The following is a 21,192-nucleotide window of genomic DNA, read 5'->3' on the forward strand; positions in this document are numbered from 1 at the left end:
AGGTGACTTATCCTTGCTTGTTTCAGTTTCTGGACTGTAAAATGAACTGAAAAAGGAAATGGCAAGCCACTCTAGGATCTTTGCCAAGTAAACCCCAAATAGGACCACAGAGAGTCAGATACTACTAAATAGCAACATAAGGAAATAGTTAAAAAAAAAAAACCCAAGCAATTATAGCACTGCAAAATTTGAGAATTTCCTATCACTGGTGGTCTACCTATGGAAACTAGAATCATTTTTTCAAGGATGTTCTTAGGATTCATGTTTTGGGGAGGGATTAAATTAGATTACCTTTAACATCCCTTCCAACTCCAGTTCTATGATTCCTATTATCCTAAATAGCCTATAACCTTGTGGTACAACTTGGCCAATGGCCAAACTTGAGCAACTCTAATCATTTACAATAATAATGAGAAAACATTTATCAAAAACTTAGAGATTTACAAACTATTCCTCACAACCATGGAAAGTAGGTTCTGTTATCCCTGTTTTGCACTTGAGGAAACTGCTTAGGTAAATTGATGACCATAGGAGAACAAATCCCCAGACACAGGAGTTAGCAAAAAAGACCACTCTGTTTGGCAGAAGTCCATGGGCTTCACTCAGGAGAGGGCCTTGGGCTTGTTGTAGATCTGTTATTTCATCCTTTATATCCCTTTGAACAAGCATGATTATCAAGAATCTGGAGTGAAGTTAGGCATGATTTTCAATCTAGTTGAGCTGGGATGGTGGTAAAGATGAGGTTAGCAAGACTTCTAGACAGAGGTACATTAATAAGAACAAGAAAAGAAATTATTCCTCTCCCACCCCACTGAAATCACACCTTAAAAAAAATTGGAAAGCAGAATAACTTAGGGTCCATTTAGGGTAGAAACAGCTCACATAGTTTCTGAGGCTCTCAGTATATTTCAATTTATTTCAAAATTGTCATTTAAATTGATGATTAAGAAAAGTATGTTTTGTTTAGCATATTCTAAGAAGATTAACCATATAGAATGATATTATAAAAAGATTTCTGTCAAATGATAGAATTTCTCAAATGATATTTGAAGAGATAAATATGGAGAGTTTCTTTATGTGGAACTCTCTTCTCACACTAAATGAGGCTTTATGCTTCATTTAGGATTACATGTAGGAAGATAGTATACTGAACACCACGATTGAGTCTTGGAGTAGCTACATGTTGGCAACAAGTCAGTGTTGGCTTGCTTTTAGAAATCTGGAGACTGAATATTCCAGGTTTGTGGGGCTTACTTGAAGTATTTTTCCCCCTTGTGGTTTCTTTCCTTCCTGAATGGTATGTACCATGTAGGAGCAACTGAATATAGATCATGTGGGAAAGAAATCTTTAACATCAGACAGAAATAGAATATTTGGCCTAATGAATATATATTTACTCTTTTCTCATGTTTTAATTGGCTTCAGATTCTAAAAATAATGAATGCATATATTGACAAAGGAAGTAACTTTAGTTGTAAACAGAAGTAAATGGTTTCTGTCTTTTGCAGTGATAACTTCTGACTGTTTCAAAGCCTTTTTCTTTAACGCTTCAAAGATGACTTAAAATCTTAATATATTGATACAAACTTGTAGAGTCTCTGGGACAGAGTGATGTAATGGAAGAGAGGCTATTGTGCTCTTAAGAATTTGGAGGAACTGGGTTGAAACATGGCCTACCACTTAATAGCTGAGTGATATTGGATAAGTAATTTAAGGCCATTTTTTTTTTTTCCTTTTGAAGGTGATGACTTGCCTACTTCATATAATTGTTTTGAGAATCCATTGAGATGTTTGTGAAAGCCCTTCCAATTCATAATACATTGAATAAATATGAAGTGGCATTTTAAAATGATTATTAGTAATTATGCTCTGGAGTTATATAAATAGTTCTAAGTAACAAAGACTCCAAAAGGACCCTTATGGAATTCCTTATGTTTATCATGGCTGATTTTCTGGGCCTCAGAAAAGGCTTATTCCAGGTTACCTGCCATGGAACATTCCCTGTGTCCAACTCTCCAGAATTCTTGTCCCCAGAGGCATCTTGCTCTTGTTGATTTTCTAGACAACTGATGGTACCCAGAAGTATAGGTGTATTCTATTAGGTAATGCATTATACTTCTACCTTTTAATCCTGTGGCCTATTTAAGTATATGGTTATGATCTCTTGATAAATTAGATTATATATTTTGTATCTTCTAGGATGATAGTATTTTAAGAGAATTATGACATTTCCTATGAAGTTAAAATTTTCTTTCTTTTTTTTTTAAAATAGGGATCACCAGAGATGATAAGAACCAATGGTTGCGATTATGTGTTTGAATGGGGAACTCCAATTGTATGTCCAGATGATGTAAAAACTGTGGGCTGTTCAGTGACAGATGAACAACTGTACTATAGCTTTAACTTGTCCAGTCTTTCTAAGAGACCGGTTAAGGTAATATTACTTTTTCTTTGGCATTATCTCATATGTCCATATAAACATTATGGACTCAAATATCTTTTGAAACAGTTATAATTCTACTATAAAATCTTTGGAATATTTAAGTATCATCTATACCATTATATATTTAGTATTTTTGAACAAATAAGTTAGAGGTAGCAAAATTTCTCATTATTTTTTTGGTCCAGAACTGGAATAGTTTTTCATTGTTAGATGACTCTATGTTTGTGGGAATAGAGGCTTAACTTGATGTAGGGTCTATGGCAGTCAAGCTACAGGTGGCAGGGTTTTGATGAATAAAGTTTTTTCCCTGCCCTTTCTAGACCCATAATAGGTACCCATTTGATATGGAATTAGGTATATCTGGTTATATGTTTTCATTTGAATATACTACCCTTCTCAATAGATTACTGGTCAGGTCTTTTGCAATGTGTATATATGCAAATTCATACTACTCTTTCTATGCTGTAAAATTTTAGTTGTTCATTAGACCCTATTGCATATATTTAATGTCATATATAGAGTGTAATCAGATGTTAGCCAGCAATTTAATAGGTGAATTACTTTAACTCTCTGGTCTTTTGGCCAACTTGCTGAAAAAGATTCAATAGATAATAATCAGTTCACCAGAAAAGTGAAATGATGTTAGAGGTAGGGAAGGGGAATCCCATGTGTAAGGCAGCTGTGCCTGGACAAACTACTATGTAAGCCCTGCTGTGCTTTGCCAGTGTCTTTGATATTTAGGTGCAGAGTATTTTCCAAGTCTATACTTTGGGGACCTTGAATGTTGCGTTTATGTCCATTGACCTAGAGTTTGCAGAGTTATACTTCAGTTTCTTTGAGGTTTGAGCATGTATATAAGCCTCCTACCCCTATTGCTAAGGAGCTTCAGATACAGTGGGAACATAGAAGGTGGAAGAATATTAGCCAGTATGTGAAAGCCCAGGGAAAAAGAGACAATATAAATAGCAATCTTAAGACCCTGATTATGGATAAGTAGGCCTGTCTCCATTGCAGGATTTATGAAACCTAGGTGGTGTACTGGAAACAGAGCAGATGAAAGGATGAGAACTATGAGTGATAAAAGTGAAGTTAGAAATCCTGAATAGATAGAGGTTCTTCACGGACTCATCAGGGTGATGTTGGGCAGGCCATGGAGGTGGGAAAGATGGCTGATTTGACTTAAGGACATGTGAATAGCTGTGATATACCTAGAGAAAGAGAAACCTCTGGCAGGAAGGAACATAGATGTGACCTCAGCAAAAGTGTGACAAAGGTAAGAGGGGTGCATATATTAAGACAATTCAAAATTAAGTCTTATTTAGAGATAAATTTATTTGATAGTGAAGTACCAAAAGCTGATGATTTATATTCATAATAATCCATGAAGTTGTATTTGTCCATCTAGGTAACTCATGGACCCCATACTTACAGTGTGGGTGTGTGTTCTGCAGCAAATAGTGATCCTGAAGGGAGCTGTAAAGATGGAGGGGTGTGCTTACTCTCAAGCAGTAAGGCCTCTTCCTTTGGGCGGCTGGCATCAATGAGTTTGGATTATAGACATCAAGATGAAACAGTAATTTTAAAATATCTAAATGGTGATCAGTGTCCTCCAGGTGAGTCATTCTAATGGGGATATATATGATAAGTTAAAAATGAATTTTGGGAATTACTAGAAAAATTGGTGGCTTACAACAGTGAAAGGTGCCAAATCTGTTGAAGCCTTTGCATTGAAATTGGAAGCCAGAACTATATATCTCCTTGGAATAGTCATAATTAATATAAGCATTCACAAATCACTTCAGTACCACTGTATCCAGAAAAACGTTTTACATTTAATGACCACAACTTGTAATTATTACTGTCCAAGTTAGTGATTTTTATAATGGGTTGGTTGTATTATTAATTTTGCCTTATAATTCTAATTCATGCCTAATTCCTTGGCATGGGCAATATACTATTTGTATAATATTAATTACATATGTGGTACTTATTTTCAGAAACTGAAAAAGGCGATTCCTGTGTCTTTCCTTTCATATATCGTGAAAAGAGCTATGATGATTGTATTAGAGAAGAAAAACCAAAACCTTGGTGTGCCACAACAGATAACTTTGACAGAGATAAGAAATGGGGATATTGCAGATCTTGTAAGTAGAACTGTTGGTTGTTACATTGAAAGAACATTGGTGACCTTCAGCTATACAAAAAATACAAAATTAAATTTTGTCTTAATTCAAGTTGTTTCAGTTGGAGGCCATTTGCAGTCATTACTAAGAAGATTTCTGTAATGAATGCTAACCCTAACCCTAACTCTACATAGACTTTTTTTAATGATTTAATAATTACTTTCACCCCAGTTACATGTAAAAACATTTCTAAATATTTTTGAATTCCAAATTCTTCACTTCCCTCCCTGCCTTCCTTCCCACCCCTACATCTCCTGTTGAGAAGGCAAGCCATTTAATATCAGTTATAAATCTACATATACTTATGCAAAAAAAATCCTTTTTTCTTGATGCCATGAAATCTACTAAGAAAACCTAAATAACGAAGTTAAATTTATAATAAAAGAACATATGATGAGAAGTAGGGAGATTATGTTTTTGCATGTAAGATTCATGACATAGACTTTTGTGTCTTCAGAATTGAAAAGTGAGAGAAAAATTCTGAATTTTGTTGCAAACTTTGATTAAAAAAAAGAGACAAACCCCAAATAGAATCTATTTCATGAATGTTTTTCTCCACAGCAAATAGTTATCGATCTTCTACTATTATATTCAGCTGTGATGAAAATATTGATATTGGGACACCACAAGTCTTCAGTGAGACCCGTGGATGTGAGGTGACTTTTGAATGGAAAACAAAAGCTGTTTGTCCCCCAAAGAAGATGGATTGCAAATTCATTCAGAAACACAAAACCTATGACCTGCGGCTGCTTTCTTCTCTTACTGGGTCCTGGTTGTTTGTCCATGATGGTACCTCGTGAGTAGAAGTTTCTGTTTTCCATCTGTTAGACAGTAGTAGCAGGAGAGAGTCACTGTAATCTGAAGTATAACAAATATCTGTGTATGTAAGTAATGTGTGCAAATCACCGTGCTATCTGCTGGTAGATAAAGTGCTTGAGTTATAATTTCTGCTCATCATATTGTTGAAAAAATGCTCCTTAAGTTAAAAGTGAAACTCTCTTCAAATGAAAATCAGCAATTCTGAATTACCTGTAGGGTATTGCTCAGGTTTATTGAAGGTATTTTAACTTTTGCATCTACTAGGGTGCCAAGCTGTCTTTGAAATAGTGTGAATTCATATAAATATATATGTCTATATAAAATATGTATGTGTATATACATACTATATGTGCATGTGTATGCATATCAGTTGTATGATGTCCTAACATTAATCTACTGCCCAACCTGTGTACTCATTCCTATTTAGTGTGATAATACCAATGTATGAGTTTTTTCTTATAAAAATAGTTTGCATTCTAATTCATTTTGCCAGATAATTTTCATTTGTAATGCATTTATAATTTATAAAAATTTATTCTTTAAAAGAATTTTGATTTTCTGAAAATTTAAGAGAGTAACATTTCATACATTTCTCAGGGCATTAGAATAGAGCATTAGTGTCTTTAGAATACTTACACATTTTCCCCAATGTTGTTCTTCTGTTGATTTCTAGGTACTATATTAACTTGTGTCAGAGCATATATAAAGGACCTTCTGGCTGCCCTGAAAGGGCTAGCATTTGCAAAAAGAGTATAACTGGTACTGTCCAGGTATTGGGACTTGTTCATACACAGAAGCTAGATGTGACAGGTAATCCTACTGTATCATTATAGTGATTAAGAGACATCTGTCTTTGTAAAATAAGATGACTTATTCTCCAAGTCTGTGATAGTCTCTGAAGAATTTGACCAACTTCTTTCAAAGGTTGTGCACTTATATACTTTCACACTTTGACTGAATATTTCTTTGGATATCAAATGAGCCACTGTGGCTTCTGGACATTTGGGCTCCTGAACCAATTGGGACCCATGCTTAAAGTTTATTGTCTTGTAATCTAACCTTAGTCCAGAGGCAGTGGGAGCCAGAAATATCTTATCAGTGACAAATGTCATTCCCTCCTCATCTGAAGTCCAAATTTATTCCCCTTGATTAACTGGAAGTATACTTGTATGAGTTGTAAAAGTCCTAGAACTGTTTTGCTTATTTAAGCAGTTTACAAAATTGTCTGAAAATCTACTAATTAAATATATATTTTTTGTATTGTCTTAGTTTTTTCAACTTTTTTACTTCAAAAGTTCTATGAGGGCAACTAGATGGTGCAGTGGAAACGTCCTGGCCTTGGAGTTTGATGGACAGGAGTTCAAGTCCAGCCTCAGACACTTATTAACTGGGTGACCTTGGATAAGTCATTAACCCTGATTGCCTTGCATCCAGGGCATCTCCAGTCATCCTGATTCATATCTGACCACTGGACCTGGATGGCTCTGGAGGAGAAAGTTAGGCTGGTGACTTGGCACAGCACCCTCTAATTCACATGCTTGTCATGGCATTACCTCCATGATGTTGTGGTCTTCTTAGAGAATGAAAGTCAAACATAGTCATCATCATCATCATCATCTGTGTAAAAACTTCTTCCAACAGTGCAGATCATAATCCTTCTTACCTCTACATTTGACTTGCTGTGACCAAAATAAAGAAATCATTTACTTGTTAACTAACAGCTCCTCCACTGATACACCTTTTCAAACCTAATCAAGTTGATTCTTAAATGATCACCCATTGCTGGGCTTGCACTTGATTTTTTTCAAATGTAGGACCTGCCAAAGTTTGGCATAACCTTTGTGAATCAAGTCAGAAGAGACTGCAATGGAGAGAACTACCTTTCCATATACCTAAAATAAATTCCTTTAACTCAACAAGATTTCTTACTCTGGGGTTACTGAACTTGCTTTTTAAATATTTTGATAATTGCATTTAAATATGATTGATTTCCTTGATAATTTTATGTATTTTACTCTATGCATTCAAAGATACTGTTCTGAGAAGGGGTCCATAGGTTTCACCAGACTGATAACTGTGTCCCTGACACTTAAAGGTTCAGAACCCTAGTCTTCTATTGAGGTTGGATGATTGTAATGAGGGAAACTGATTTTAGTGTAAACAAATTTAGATTGGGAAGAAAAAGATACCACTGTAAGTGAGGCTCACATATGTTGTATCCATTCAATAGAGTAGAAATGTGATTCATTATTTGTCATGGTCATTTACACTTTGACCTTTTTAAAAGAGTCATTAAATAATCATAGCCAAAACAGAATCTTGTAATTTTTTTTAAAGAAAGGTAAAGATTTTAGGTTTTTAATATATTGCATGTAAAGATTTGAATTTGATTCAGATCATTGACATGAATCTTTTATAATAAATAAATGAAGGAGTCAAGGCCTGCATGTTAAAAATAGCTTAGTTTCCCAAGACTTTTCAAAATAAAGTTTTTTCATCTTTAGCAACTATATTAGTATGGTATAGTAATGTGAGAGTTATTAATATTATGTTAACTGGGATTTTTAAAATGTAAATATTAGAACAATGTTTATGAAGTTTCTCTTTAGTATACCAGAATTTTGTTGTAGACTTTAATATTGTATATATTTCACTAAAGTCTTTTTTCTTCAATGTTCTAGAAATAGTTTAATTAAATCATTTATGTATTACAGGTGACAAAGTTCTTGTAACTTACTCAAATGGTTATGAATGCAGGAGAAATAAGACTGCAACCACAGTTATAGAGCTAAAATGTGCAAACACAGTTGGCAAGCCCATGCTTAAGAGGTAGGGAATGCTTTCATTTTAATTATCAGAATAGGATCATGGAAATTGTATACTAGCAAGAACTTTTCAGTTGTTCTGGGCTCAAATAGCAGCTACTTTAGGTCCAGAAAATAATCAATAAATCTTATAATTTTATTTCTGAAAAATATTTTTTACTTTGAAATATTTATCTACTTCATACCCAGACATATTAACTTCCTTTCATCTCTCTCTCACACTTCTACTTCTCTCTCTTCCCCCTTCCCTCTTGCTCTGGCTGGGAAGACACATATTGCTTCAATAACCTTTGTGGAAAATAGAATAATAAAGTTTCAAAACCTGGATTTAATTAAGTAATAAGCACAAAAACTGCATAGGAAAGCATCTCAGGTTCAAGCCCTTCCAGTGCTTGGCATGGAGCAAATAGTACCTAGTAGGTGCTTAATCAGTGTTTATTAACTTCTTCCAGTCTTCCTGACATTGGACAAATCATTCAAATTCCTTGGCCTCGGTTTTTCTTCTGTAAAATAGGAAACCATTCTTTGAAGTCCCTTCTGCCTTATATCTACCACACTATGCTGATGTGTGGGGGGCCCTGCGGTAGTGTAGGTCATTCATGGGGTGATTCTCTAAGCTTCCTGATAGTAGATCACACTCAGTGCTCCATCCCCAGTGCTAGTCTTTCTCCTGAGCTCCAGACAGGTAACACCAGCTCCCTCATGAACATTTCCCATTGCATTAATGGCATTCAATAAAATCCACATTCCCCAGTCAGAACACAGCTTTCCCCCAAACCTACCCCACTCCTCTTCTTAGCATCCTGTATTTGGTAAGGGCACCATCCTCCAGGCATGCAGGTTCATAATTTTATATCTATCTCCAATTCCTCCTTTCTCCCCTCCCTCATTCTTATATCCAAATAAAATAAATAGGCATAAAGTATCTTCTATGTTCCAGTGTTGGGGAATATACGTATGTCTACATACATATATATCTGTGTGTGTATGCAATCTTGTTCTCTACCTTCAGTGAGGTTACATTTTATCAGGGGAGACAACATACACACATGAGGATAAACAAAATAGATATGAAGTAGAATACAAGATAAACTTTTATGAGGAAGATATTAATAGTTGGGGGAGAATTATAAAAAGTCTCATGTAGGAGATGGTGTTCCCTATTGCCTCAAGATTAAATACAAATTTCTTTATTTTCTTTTTAAAACCTTTTGCAGGGGCAGCTAGGTGGCACAGTGGATAGAGCACCAGCTCTAGAGTCAGGAGTACCTGAGTTCAAATCCGAACTCAGACACTTAATAATTACCTAGCTGCGTGGCCTTGGGCAAGCCACTTAACCCCATTTGCTTTGCAAAATCCTAAAAAAAAAGCATGAAAACCTTTTGCAGGCTGACTTTTTCTACCTTTCCAGGTTTATTAAACTTCACTCCATTTATTCTGGGATTGAGCCAAATTATTTTACTTGCTTGTTTTTGTAAGCTATATTTTATCTCCTTTTTCTATGCCTTTGCAAAGGCTCTCCCTTTTGCCTGGAATATATTCCTTGTTCACCTCTGCTTTTTAGAACTTATTTTAAAGCTAAGAACAAATGTCAGGTCTTATATGAAGAAATTTTTCTTGATTTCTTTTAGCAAGGATTTCCTGTCTCCCCATCCCCCATTATGTATTTACTTTTGAATAAGTCCTATATAATTTTAATTATGTGGATGTACAGGCTGTGTCTGCAACTAAAATATAACTTCTTTGAGGTCCTGAACTGTAGGATTTTTATCTTTGTCTTTACAGTGCCTCATACATACTAAATGCTTTTGAATGATTGATTTACCATGTGTGAATAGTGTCAAGAAGAATTTTGCCAGCAGAGGGAGTATGTTAGCTAATGTTTATATATCTGCTTCCAAGACATTGAAAAAAGTAAAGTCAAATAACCTAAACTTGCCATGCCTTAAATTTCTGTGGGTTTGGGAAAGGGAAAATTCAGAAACTAGCAAAGGATTAAACAAATTCAAAGGATTCAAATTTCTGAAAAGCTTGCAAAAATCCAAACCAAGAATTCTAAAAGCAAATAGGCTCTTCTTTTAAATTTTTTTATTAAAAAAAATTTTTTTTAAATACATATTTTAAAATTTTTTTTAAATGTTTGCCTGATTTACAATAATGCCAATATACTTGGTGGCCCCCTTTCCTAAATACTTATAACTTACACAGCAGGGATATTGGACCACTAAAAACTTTTACCAGTCTATCATGAGCCTGACTTCAATTTGATGTCAAAGTTATGAATTGACATAGGAAATTTAAGGCATTATCTGGGACTATTAGTACATAAAGGGATATGATGATAAAAGATAATCCTTCCTGAACCCTGAGAACTGACTTGTTGCTTGGTACATTTTTTGAAAACAAATGATTTAGACATTTAATAAGCTGTATTTTAAGGATCAACAATCCCCAAGGCCAATGTGATCACTGGAGTTCATAACGTATTCATTCCCCTTTATAGTTTTGATAGAGAGAGTTGTACATATTATATTATGTGGGAAACTCGAGCAGCCTGTGCAGTGAAACCACAGGAGGTGGAAATGGTGAATGGGACCATCATCAATCCTGACAATGGCAAGCGTCTCAGCCTACAAGATATTTATTTTAAGTAAGTAAAATATTTTTCTTTTGAGTACCAGAATGTGTTTAAAATTAAACCACTAATTCACCAGCATGAGCAAAGCAAGATAAATTTAGTGTTGTGTTTTAGTTACTGTAGCTAGGGGTAGTTATATTTTTCCTTATAACAGGAGAAAACATTACTGAACTATTAAGTTTAACACCAAAGATGGTGAATTCTTCAGTGTGCAATTTTTTTCCCCTTCTCTTTCCTTCCCTTCAGTCTTTTTTAAAATAAATTTTTCTTGATATCTTTTGTTTTTACATCACCTAACACCCCCCCCCCCTCCACCCCAACTTCATCCTTTCTTCTCTCTAGAGAGCCATCCCATGTAACAAAAATATTTCCCTTAGTATTGGTAGGACTGAGGTACAGAAGATTTTTGAAGTAACCTGTCGTATAGTGTATTGGGATGCTAGTAAGAAGAGGATTAATCCTTTTTGCATAATAGTTCATAGAAAATTTATTTTTCTGTAGCTTTTTTTGGCCTGAGAAATCAGTCTTCTGGAGGTAATTAACAATGATCAAGACACTGCCCAGAGTGAGCGAAGGGGGATTATAAGCCCTTTCCCTCTAAAAGGGTCATAGAGTAACAGAGTGCTAGGGCATTTCAAGGACCCTCATGCCTTCAGAGACTCTTTACCTAGGTGTTCCTTTTCCTCTGAGGGCAGAAAAGGCAAAGTGAAGAGTATGGCTCAGGAGTATGAATTAATTAGTAAATAATTCATTAAGAGAAAGAGTGGTATCTTGATACTGGTCACAAAAGAGCAAACTACAAAATTTTGACAAAGTTCTAAGACATAGCACCCATTAAAAATTTCTGGTCATATCCTGAACTAAACATAACCATTATACATTTCATAACAAGATTGTAAGGCAGTTCCTGTGGTGGTGTTGATGTGGTTTTTCAGAGATTAGAGAGGTTATAATGATATATTTTGTTTTCATTTCAGGTCATTCAGTGCCTCTGGGGATATGAGACCTAATGGGGATACTTATATGTATGAAATTCAGCTTTCTTCTATCACAAATTCAGCAAATCCATTGTGTTATGGAGCTAGTATATGTCAAGTTAAAACAAATGATCAACACTTTGGTAGGCAAGTTGGATCATTGGATACACCTAAATATTACATTGAAGGTAATTACTCCTAAATCTTCTCAGTATCTTCTTCCCAACATAGGTTTAAAATCTTTAGTTGATCCCTTTCACTCTGAATTTCTGATTAAACATGTGAATTAGAATTAGAATTAATAGTGCTATTGACACGAATGTAATATGTTCAGAAGAAACTTATTTATCAGCAGATCATCCAACTCTGGAGCTAACTTAGTGTATATTATGTTTAGGGTTCTACATTTTCCTAAAGGAGAAAGTATGAAAAAATATACTTTTGTTAGATTATTTATTGAATATGATGTTTTGGTATTGATCCTATCACTGAGAACAGTCTGGCATATTTTTTAATTTCTAAAAAAATGGAATAATGTTGATACTATAGCTTAGATGACACTAAGGACATTTTAGAGGACATTCAAAGGTGTAGTGTATAATTGAACATAATGCCTTCTACAATTGAATAGAGTAGGGGTCCTACCTAGTGGAGAGGAAGATTTTTACTCTGGTTTTTATATTGAATCTTAGAGATTGATTTAATTCATCTCATTTTAGAGATGAGGCAATTGCAACTCAAGTGAAGCTAAGGGATTTGCGCAAGATTACTCAAGGCTAATACTAGAACTAGGTCTTGACTCTCATTGGGGGGGGGGTCTTTTCCCTATCCTATACTTTCTTTTAATTTATTAAACATTGTCTGAGGCATTATATTAGGTTCTGGGAAGCAAACATAATAAATGACATAATCCCAGCCCCGATAGAGCTAAAACATGCCACTGAGTTCTAGATGATTCAAAACCTTGTTTTTTAGCCATTGCTGACATCTTATAACAAACCAGAGTAGAAATACAATTTTGAAGGGTTGTAATTTTAGCTGGAAAGACTAATAGAATTGGAAAACATGAAATAGTATCATCAGTGTAATACCTAGAGCATAGCTACATTTCAGAGGACTAATGAAAACATTTTTTATTTTCCAAATTTTATTTTTTATTTTTTAATTTATACCATATAAAGTAAGCATAATGCAATTATTTTTAAAAGTTGTTAAGACGTTTCAAATTGTGTATTCTTTTCTTTTGGTAGATGGTGACCTAGATGTTGTGTTTTCCTCTTCCTCCAAGTGTGGGAAAGATAATACAAAAGATGTTTCTTCTACCATCTTTTTCCATTGTGACCCATTGGTGAAGGAGGGTATCCCTGAATTTAGTCATGAAACAGCAGACTGCCAATACCTCTTTTCATGGTATACCTCTGCTGTGTGTCCTCTTGGGTAAGTAAATTTAAAAAAAAAATTTTCCTTATAACTCTCAAATTGTCCCTTTCCAGTTTTGTTAGCTTTCAAATAAATGTTAGTAAATAATTGAATACCCGCTATATTCAAGGCCTCATACCTGACACTATTGGGGGATGCAAAAGAGAATAGAAACTGGATCTTTGTTCTAACCAATATACTTATTTTTTTAATTTTAATTATAGATTTTATTTATTTTGAGTTTTACAATTTTTTCCCCCGTCTTACTTCCCTTCCCCTACCCCCCCGAAAGTAATTTGTCAGTCTTTACATTGTTTCCATGTTGTACATTGATCCAAATTGAGTGTGATGAGAGAGAAATTATATCCTTAAGGAAGAAACATAAGGTATAAGAGATAACAAGATCTGACAATAAGATACAGTTTTTTCCCCCTTAAATTAAAGAGAATAGTCCTTGAACTTTGTTCAAACTCCACAGTTCTTTATCTGGATACAGATGGTATTCTCCATTCCAGACAGCTCCAAATTGTCCCTGATTGTTGCACTGATGAAATGAGTGTGTCCATCAAGGTTGATCATCACCCCCATGTTACTGTTAGTATGTACAGTGTTTTTCTCATTCTGCTCATCTCACTCAGCATCAGTTCATCCAAATCCCTCCAGGCTTTCCTGAATTCCCATCCCTCCTGGTTTCTAATAGAACAATAGTGTTCCATGATATAGATATACCACAGTTTGCTAAGCCATTCCCCAATTGAAGGACATTTACTTGATTTCCAATTCTTTGCCATCACAAACAGGGCTGCTATGAATATTTTTGTAACAAGCAATGTTTTTACCCTTTTTCATCATCTATTCAGGGTATAGACCCAGTAGTGGTATTGCTGAATCAAAGGGTATGCACATTTTTGTTTCCTTTTGGGTGTAGTTCCAAATTTCTCTCCAGAAAGGTTGGATGAGTTTACAACTCCACCAACAATGTAACAGTGTCCCACCAATATACTTATTATGGAATCTTGAGAGACCAACAGGAACCTGTCCTTCTGACTAATCCCCATTATTCAGTGCAACCATGTGAATTAGGGTTGCTTTAATTTTTATTGATCTGAATTAGATCAGATGAATTATCCTTATCCATTTCTGTTTTACAGTAAAAGCACATATCAGGGGGAGTTGGGGGATGCAGACCCTTTTTCAACTCCTTCAAGCTCAATTTTTGTGTCATATTTATGATTATATGTGAACATGTGACAAAGAGAAATCAAGTTTCATTTGCTGCTTTACAGTTACATATCTCATCCCAGCCTTCGTGTCGCAAAATGTCAACTTCATTGTCTGGTGCAGATTTTAGCCTTATTATATCCAATTATTATTCTATATCTGCATTCTAAAACTTATCAATTGTTTCTCTTATTGATTCTTTCCAAGAACTGCATATATTATAAAGTATAATGATAAAAGTCAAAAATAAGAATATAAATTAAAAAATGTAAAAATGCATTAAGAATTGAGAGGAAGAAGGGATTGCTTCCAAGAACCTGGGAAAATCAGGGCTTAATGGAAGAGGTAGTATTTATTAGAGAAGAAATAATTTTGGACAGAAAGAATAGTGTGAAGAGAAGTACTGTGATGGAAAAGGGCAAAAAGTATATTCAGGGAATGTCATAGTGAAATTTAAGTCAGAAAATGTGTGTGTTTGTGGAGGATAAAGTTAGGGTCAGATCTTTGAGTGCTAGTGTAAGGAGTTAAGGGCATGACTTGGGCAGTTGAAATTGTCAGAATTTTTGAATGGGGAATAACATAATTAAGATGGAATTCTTTAGGATAGTTAATGTTTTAGTCACCATAGCACAAAAAGTAGCAAGAACAAACTTAGGGAGAGAGAATCAGTTAGGCCCTGGCAACTTGGACCAGGAAGGGGGTGGCAGGATAGAAATGAAGGGGAGGGAAGGGAAGAAGATTCAGTGTGAAAACTTTGTAAAGGAAAAAAGTGACCTCAAGTTCTTTACCTTGGATGACTAAGGAGAACTAAGATAACATTAGAAATGCAGGAGAAGGTTCCTGAATAGTTGTCTTAGATTTAGATATTCTGGAATCTACTTTCTATCTTGAATTCTCTCTGAATAGGCTCCATGCTGAAGAACTTCAAATATCTGATTTTATCAATGTGATTACTTCCTTAAAAGATGCTGATTGCAGTCCTCCTATGCATTAGTGCAGGGGTTCTTAAAGTATTGTCCAAGAACTCCCTGGGAATCCCTGAAATACTTTTGGAGGATCCTTAAGATCATAATTATTTTCATAACAATACTGAGATATTATTTGCCTATAAAACTGCTCCTCCCTTTTCCAACTATATATCCATGTGAAATAAAATTTTATTCATATACTTCAAAACAATATATTGTAAAAGATTGAATGCAGAAGCTAAAAGCAGAATCTAGTTGACTTCTTTTAAGCCAGACATTAAAGATATTTCCCAAAATATTAAAACAATGCCATTCTTCTCATTAAATTTTGTTTTGGAAAATGTAGGGTTTTTTTTCCATAAAAAACACAATTTACATGAACTTAGTGTATTTATAAGCTTTCTAATGTGGTAAATAGCAGTAGGTATAACTCATACAATTAACAGCACTTTGGAGTCCTTAGAAATTTTTAAGAAAATAAGGAGTCCCAAGGCTAAAAAAGTTGAAAACTATTATTGTTGCTGCGGCTCTTGTATCCTGCCTGAGCTGGGAGTACAGCAGCTAAACTTATCCTCTTTTTCTAATCCTTTTGTTAACCAAAAAACCCTACATCAATATGGCTAACTTCTACAAGAGAGCTGTTGCAAGAAAGATTCCTTAGCACCCAGGACACTTACTTTCCTGGATTGGCTTTAATTTGCCGCTTAGAAAAACTAGCCTAACCCATGTCACGATGTTAGGGGAAACCCTAGTAAACTCAGTACCATTGAAATGTGAAAAAATGCTATAGTGAGTAATGAGGAAAAGTGGATTTAGGTCTTAGAAAACCTTAAATGATAAAAATGAGGAATTTGTTTTATTCTACAGACAAGGGGTAGCCATGGAAAGTTTTTGAATAGAGGAGTAACATGGTTTGTCCCTTGGATACAAAAAATATTCCCTAGAAATCAAAATGAAGCTGGGTGGAAATCCTTAGGGGTAGACTTTTAAAAGCAAAACAAAAAAGTTTTTTTTTTTTAATTGAAGTAATCTTACCCTTTCTTTTACTTCCTTCTAGGATGGAAGTTATTAATGATAAAGATAAAGATGCGCTGAATCACAAAGGTCTCTCTGGAAGAAGTCAGGCTGTTGGGGCAATTCTCAGCCTTCTTCTGGTGGTCCTTACTGCATGTCTCTTGATTATGTTACTATATAAAAAAGAAAGAAGGTAAGGAAAAAAAGGAGAAAGAAAAATGTATGATTTGGTTACCAGGGTTTGAGGTGAGAGCAGTTGACAAAGTTCCTGGTAACATTCATGTTCATACAATAATAGCATTAGAATTTTTAAAATTTTAGATTTAAAAATTCAAAAATGTAGTTTTCTGTGATGAGAGGGTGCTGATAGCAATTCAGTGAAGTCAGAAATGACTGTTATGAAAAAGTTTAGAAACTGGACATTGCTGAGCATCATTCGCATTCCATTGTAGCTCTTAGTATCCATCCTGCATGTTGGAAGTGATGATACCTTTATGAACCACTTTCCTAACTGATTATTATTCTGATCCAATTTTTAGCTCTTTTTTGGGGTCATCTCTTTCATATGTTTAAGACTTAAAAGGAATGAAAAATCATCTTCTTGCTAAACAAATGTTTTTCTATTCAGATTTTTGTGTGAGGTCTAGAACAAAGGGAAATCAATGCCTAGAAAAAAATGGTTCCTTTGCTTTTTTCCCCCTAGAGAAATCTTTGAGTGCTTTTGTCATGTAAGTAGTTCAAATACTTCAACCTTAGGAATATATCAAGCCCTTAGGTCACTTAGCATTTTGAACTACTTATGAGCAACAGAATGGTACTGGTCAACCTCAGAACCAAGAAGACCTGGTCCAAGTCTTGCCTCTGAGACACTATGTTATCCTGAGCTAGTTGATTAACCTCTCCCAGGGTTCTAGGCAGGCAGCTCTCTTAAGACTATTTGTTGGCAATAACCTACTGCCCTGAATTAGGAAAGGGAATTTCCTCATACTAATGAAACTATAGGTCTAGTACCTATCCTTATCTTATCAAAGATCCATCTAAATTTGATTTGCTTCAGATAACTTTGTATAAATCATAATATCGACATCTATTATGTATAACACCAGAATCTCCTTTTTAAGCAATAGACTATTGCAATAGAAAGTCTTTTGTATATGACATGATCGTTCAATGTGAATTATTCACATAAGTCACTGCATATGCACTCAGTAACCTTATTGGGGGGGGGGTCTGCATTGAATCAGAAGGAGACATGACATGTTAGTCATGATTTCTCCAATCGCATCTTTGGTCTTAGAATCAAAACTTTTGAGCTATAAAGGACCTTAGAATTCATCTGCTTCAATCCCTATCATTTTGTAGATAAGAAACAGATCCATAATTCACTCAAAGTTCCCTACAGTTTTTTTTGGGGGGCAAGTTTTATTCTTTGTTGTAAGCCTTTATCATTTCCCTTTGTGAACATTGTACTCCAAGTCTTCTCTTCCTTTATAGAGCTAGCTCGCAAATCTCAGGTGATCCTATGGGCTCCATAGTACTTGAATTCTTACGACTACTTGCAGCTTTGTTTTCCTTGACTTAGATTTTGGCCATGTTCATGGGATTTTTGAATTCTTTCTTTTTGTCTTCTAATTCTTATAGGTCTGAGCTGTTATTTTTCATGACTTCTTGAAATATGCAGGGTTTTTTTGGGGGGGGAATAGTAAATATGGGGTAAGAATGGGAGGGGAGGGTGATTTTAAGTAAATGATTCTTTATCTTTTCCTGTTTTCTCAGCTATTTTTGATAAGATACTTATATTTTCTTTTTCTGGTCTTTTGAATTTTTTCTAATAATTCTTGCATTTAGTCATTGATTTCAGATTGATGCACTCTGATTTTTAGGGAGTTTGTTACTTGGGTAAGAATTTGTATTTCCTCTGTATTCTCTATTTATCTCTGGTATCTCTATCCTCTATTCTTTTTCCATGTTTTTTCTCTAGTGTTCTCATTTCATTTATATAATAATTTAAAAGATCTAGCTTCATTTCTTTTGTTTTGGTTTTTGCAAGGCAGTGGAGTTAAGTGACTTGTTCAAGGTCACACAGCTAGGTAATTCTTAAGTGTCTGAGGCCGTATTTGAATTCAGGTACTCCTGACTCCAGGATCAGTGTTTTATCCACTGCGCCACCTAGCTGCTCTTTTTGCTTCATTTCTATCAGGAATTCTAATAAGCCTTGAAGCCAAACTTTGTTTTTGTTTAATGCTTCGTTTATAAATGTTGTGAAGGTTATTTCTTCTGGGTTTGGACTTGGACATGCTTTGATATATATTTCTCTATCATCATGCCTTCTGTTTAATTATTTTTTTTTCAGCTTTCCTGAATTGGGTCTAGGCTTTACACACTTTTAGAGGGCAAGGTGGTGAAGGGCAAGGAATAAACATTTATTCAGTGCCTGCTCTGCACCGGTTACTTTTCTATGCACTTCACAAATAAGATCTCATTTGATCTCACAACTATCCTGTGAATTCGCTATTCTTCTTATCCCCATTTTATAGGTGAAGAATCCAAGGCAAGTAGAAATTCACTGATTTACCCAAGATCACACAATTAGAAGGCTGGATTTTAAGTCAGGTCTTCCTGAGCCCAGGCCCAATGCACTGTGCCATTTAGATTCCTTATGGGAACCTTGTCTAGAATCCTGCCACTGTTTCCTCTGGCTACTAAGAATGGTCTTCTAGGACTCAGAGCTGTCTCAGGCTAGTGAATTGCAAACTTTTAGACTGCTCAGATACAGTCAAGTCTGAGCTTTATATTCTCTGGATCAGTGTCCAGTTCCAGACATCCCATGTACTGTGGTCCTAGACTTGACTTTTCTGACTGGACCCTTTCCTAGAGCCTATGGGTCACTCACTGTCTTTTAGTTTGGACATGGACATAGACTGGAAAAATGTACTTGTGGTATTTTGTAATCTTTTATTTATTGGTCATTGTTCAGCTTATTTTTTTCCACCAATGCTAGAAATTGTAAGAGAGCTGGACTATTTCTATTTCACTTAGTCAGAAATCTAATATAGATAGTACAGATAAAACTAGGGAAAGAAATTGTTAGCCACCCACCTCCTAACAAAGAGAGGTGATGAATTTAAAATGGAGAGAGGTTTTCAGACATGTCTAATATGGGAATTTGTTTTGGTGCACTGCAAAATGTATTGAGGGGCTTCTTTTACTTTTTAATTTTTAGCTCATGGGTAGTGGGAAGTAGTGAAAGAGAAAAATTAATAAGTCAGAAAGTTGAAGCAAAGTTTATATCTTAGATCTTTGCTATACTGCTGTTTTTTTGACAGGGAAATGTAGCAGAGTAGATATTAGGCAGATAGATGACATTATGGATAGAGTGCTTGACTAGGAAGGAGTCAGGAAGACTGACACCTTTGTCACCTGTAAAATGGGAAGTAAAAATAACATTTACTCATAGGGTTGCTGTGTTGTTTGTCTTTTGTTCCCAAAGAGTACATATCAGAGAGGTAATGCCATGACTTGCAAATGAATTAGATTTAAGTGATTTAAGTGATGCAAAGTCATCAGCCTCACTTTCTTCTCAGGAGCTAAGTGGATACTGTGGCTAGATAAGGATCAGGACAACCAGATTTGGTCCTGGATGAAGTCTTTCCCAGGTCTCAATTTGACTGAGGCAACACCTATTCTGTATTTAAAGGTTGTTTTGAGTATCAAATGAGATAACATATGTAGTTCTCTTTGCATTTTCCAAGCATTATATAATGCTATTATTTGTGGCTTGAAAATTTAAAAAAAACCCTCATGGTTTTTTAAAAGAAAGAAATGACTTACAATATAACCTAAGGACTTGAAGGAATTGTATTCGAAGATAATGTAAGTATAAAATTCTAGTATATATATCTGATAATGACATTGCTGTCATATGCCCATTTTTAATCCTTGGAGGGGTTAACACAAAACTGAGACCAAACCTAGGTTTCTTGGATACTATTCTTTTAATCATTTTACTATTCTGCTGTTTCTTTTAAGAATAAAGAGAAGTTATTTATTTATTCTTACCATCACAAATATGTATTTTTCCATAGGGAAACTGTCATTCATAGAATAAGCAACTGCTGTAAGAGAAGTTCCAACGTGTCTTACAAATATACTAAGGTAATTTCCTAGACTATCATGAATAGAACTTTAAATTCTCAGATTTGGAATTCCTCTCTCTCTCTCTTGTTTATCTGTACTTTATCCCACCCCTTTTCTGCCCCAATACTATATATATATATATATCTGTTTTCCTAAATTTTAACAAGGAAAAATTCTCTAAGATAGGTTACTCATATCTGATCAAAACATTATATATTTTGACTTCAGGGATTCTGGGAAGCTTCTGCCTTGGGCAAGATTAATGCAGTTAAGTTGTAAAAAGTGCTTTTCTCCTGTTCTTTCCCAAGTGATACAAAAGGCTTGTTTAGTTGGTGATAGGCCTCATTCATACTCTTCTAAGTCTGTTTTGTTCAGACATTGCTGTGAACTTCAGGCCAAAGTACCAAAACTCTTACTTGTTCTGGTCACATTGGCTTGCCCTGACCTAGTCCTTAGTAGAAATAATCAAATCTTACCAAGTGCTGCCTTGTACTCCCAGTTAGTAATGACTAGAACTGGAGGACTGTCATAGCTGGTACTATGGGGAA

General features: G+C 34.9%; 1 protein-coding gene across 1 annotated transcript in view; it reads left to right on the forward strand.

Moving 5' to 3' along the window:
• IGF2R (insulin like growth factor 2 receptor) overlaps positions 1–21,192 on the forward strand; it is a 155,141-nt gene that overhangs the window by 128,919 nt on the left and 5,030 nt on the right. The window contains exons 37-47 of the mRNA XM_074187971.1: positions 2,273–2,434; positions 3,849–4,056; positions 4,441–4,587; positions 5,188–5,422; positions 6,119–6,255; positions 8,160–8,274; positions 10,774–10,920; positions 11,886–12,073; positions 13,136–13,322; positions 16,551–16,700; positions 20,593–20,662. Coding sequence (XP_074044072.1) covers positions 2,273–2,434; positions 3,849–4,056; positions 4,441–4,587; positions 5,188–5,422; positions 6,119–6,255; positions 8,160–8,274; positions 10,774–10,920; positions 11,886–12,073; positions 13,136–13,322; positions 16,551–16,700; positions 20,593–20,662 — 1,746 coding nt within the window. The remainder of the gene's footprint in view (positions 1–2,272; positions 2,435–3,848; positions 4,057–4,440; positions 4,588–5,187; positions 5,423–6,118; positions 6,256–8,159; positions 8,275–10,773; positions 10,921–11,885; positions 12,074–13,135; positions 13,323–16,550; positions 16,701–20,592; positions 20,663–21,192) is intronic.

This window comes from Macrotis lagotis, chromosome 5 (genome assembly GCF_037893015.1).
Source record: "Macrotis lagotis isolate mMagLag1 chromosome 5, bilby.v1.9.chrom.fasta, whole genome shotgun sequence".
Lineage (NCBI taxonomy): Eukaryota > Metazoa > Chordata > Mammalia > Peramelemorphia > Peramelidae > Macrotis > Macrotis lagotis.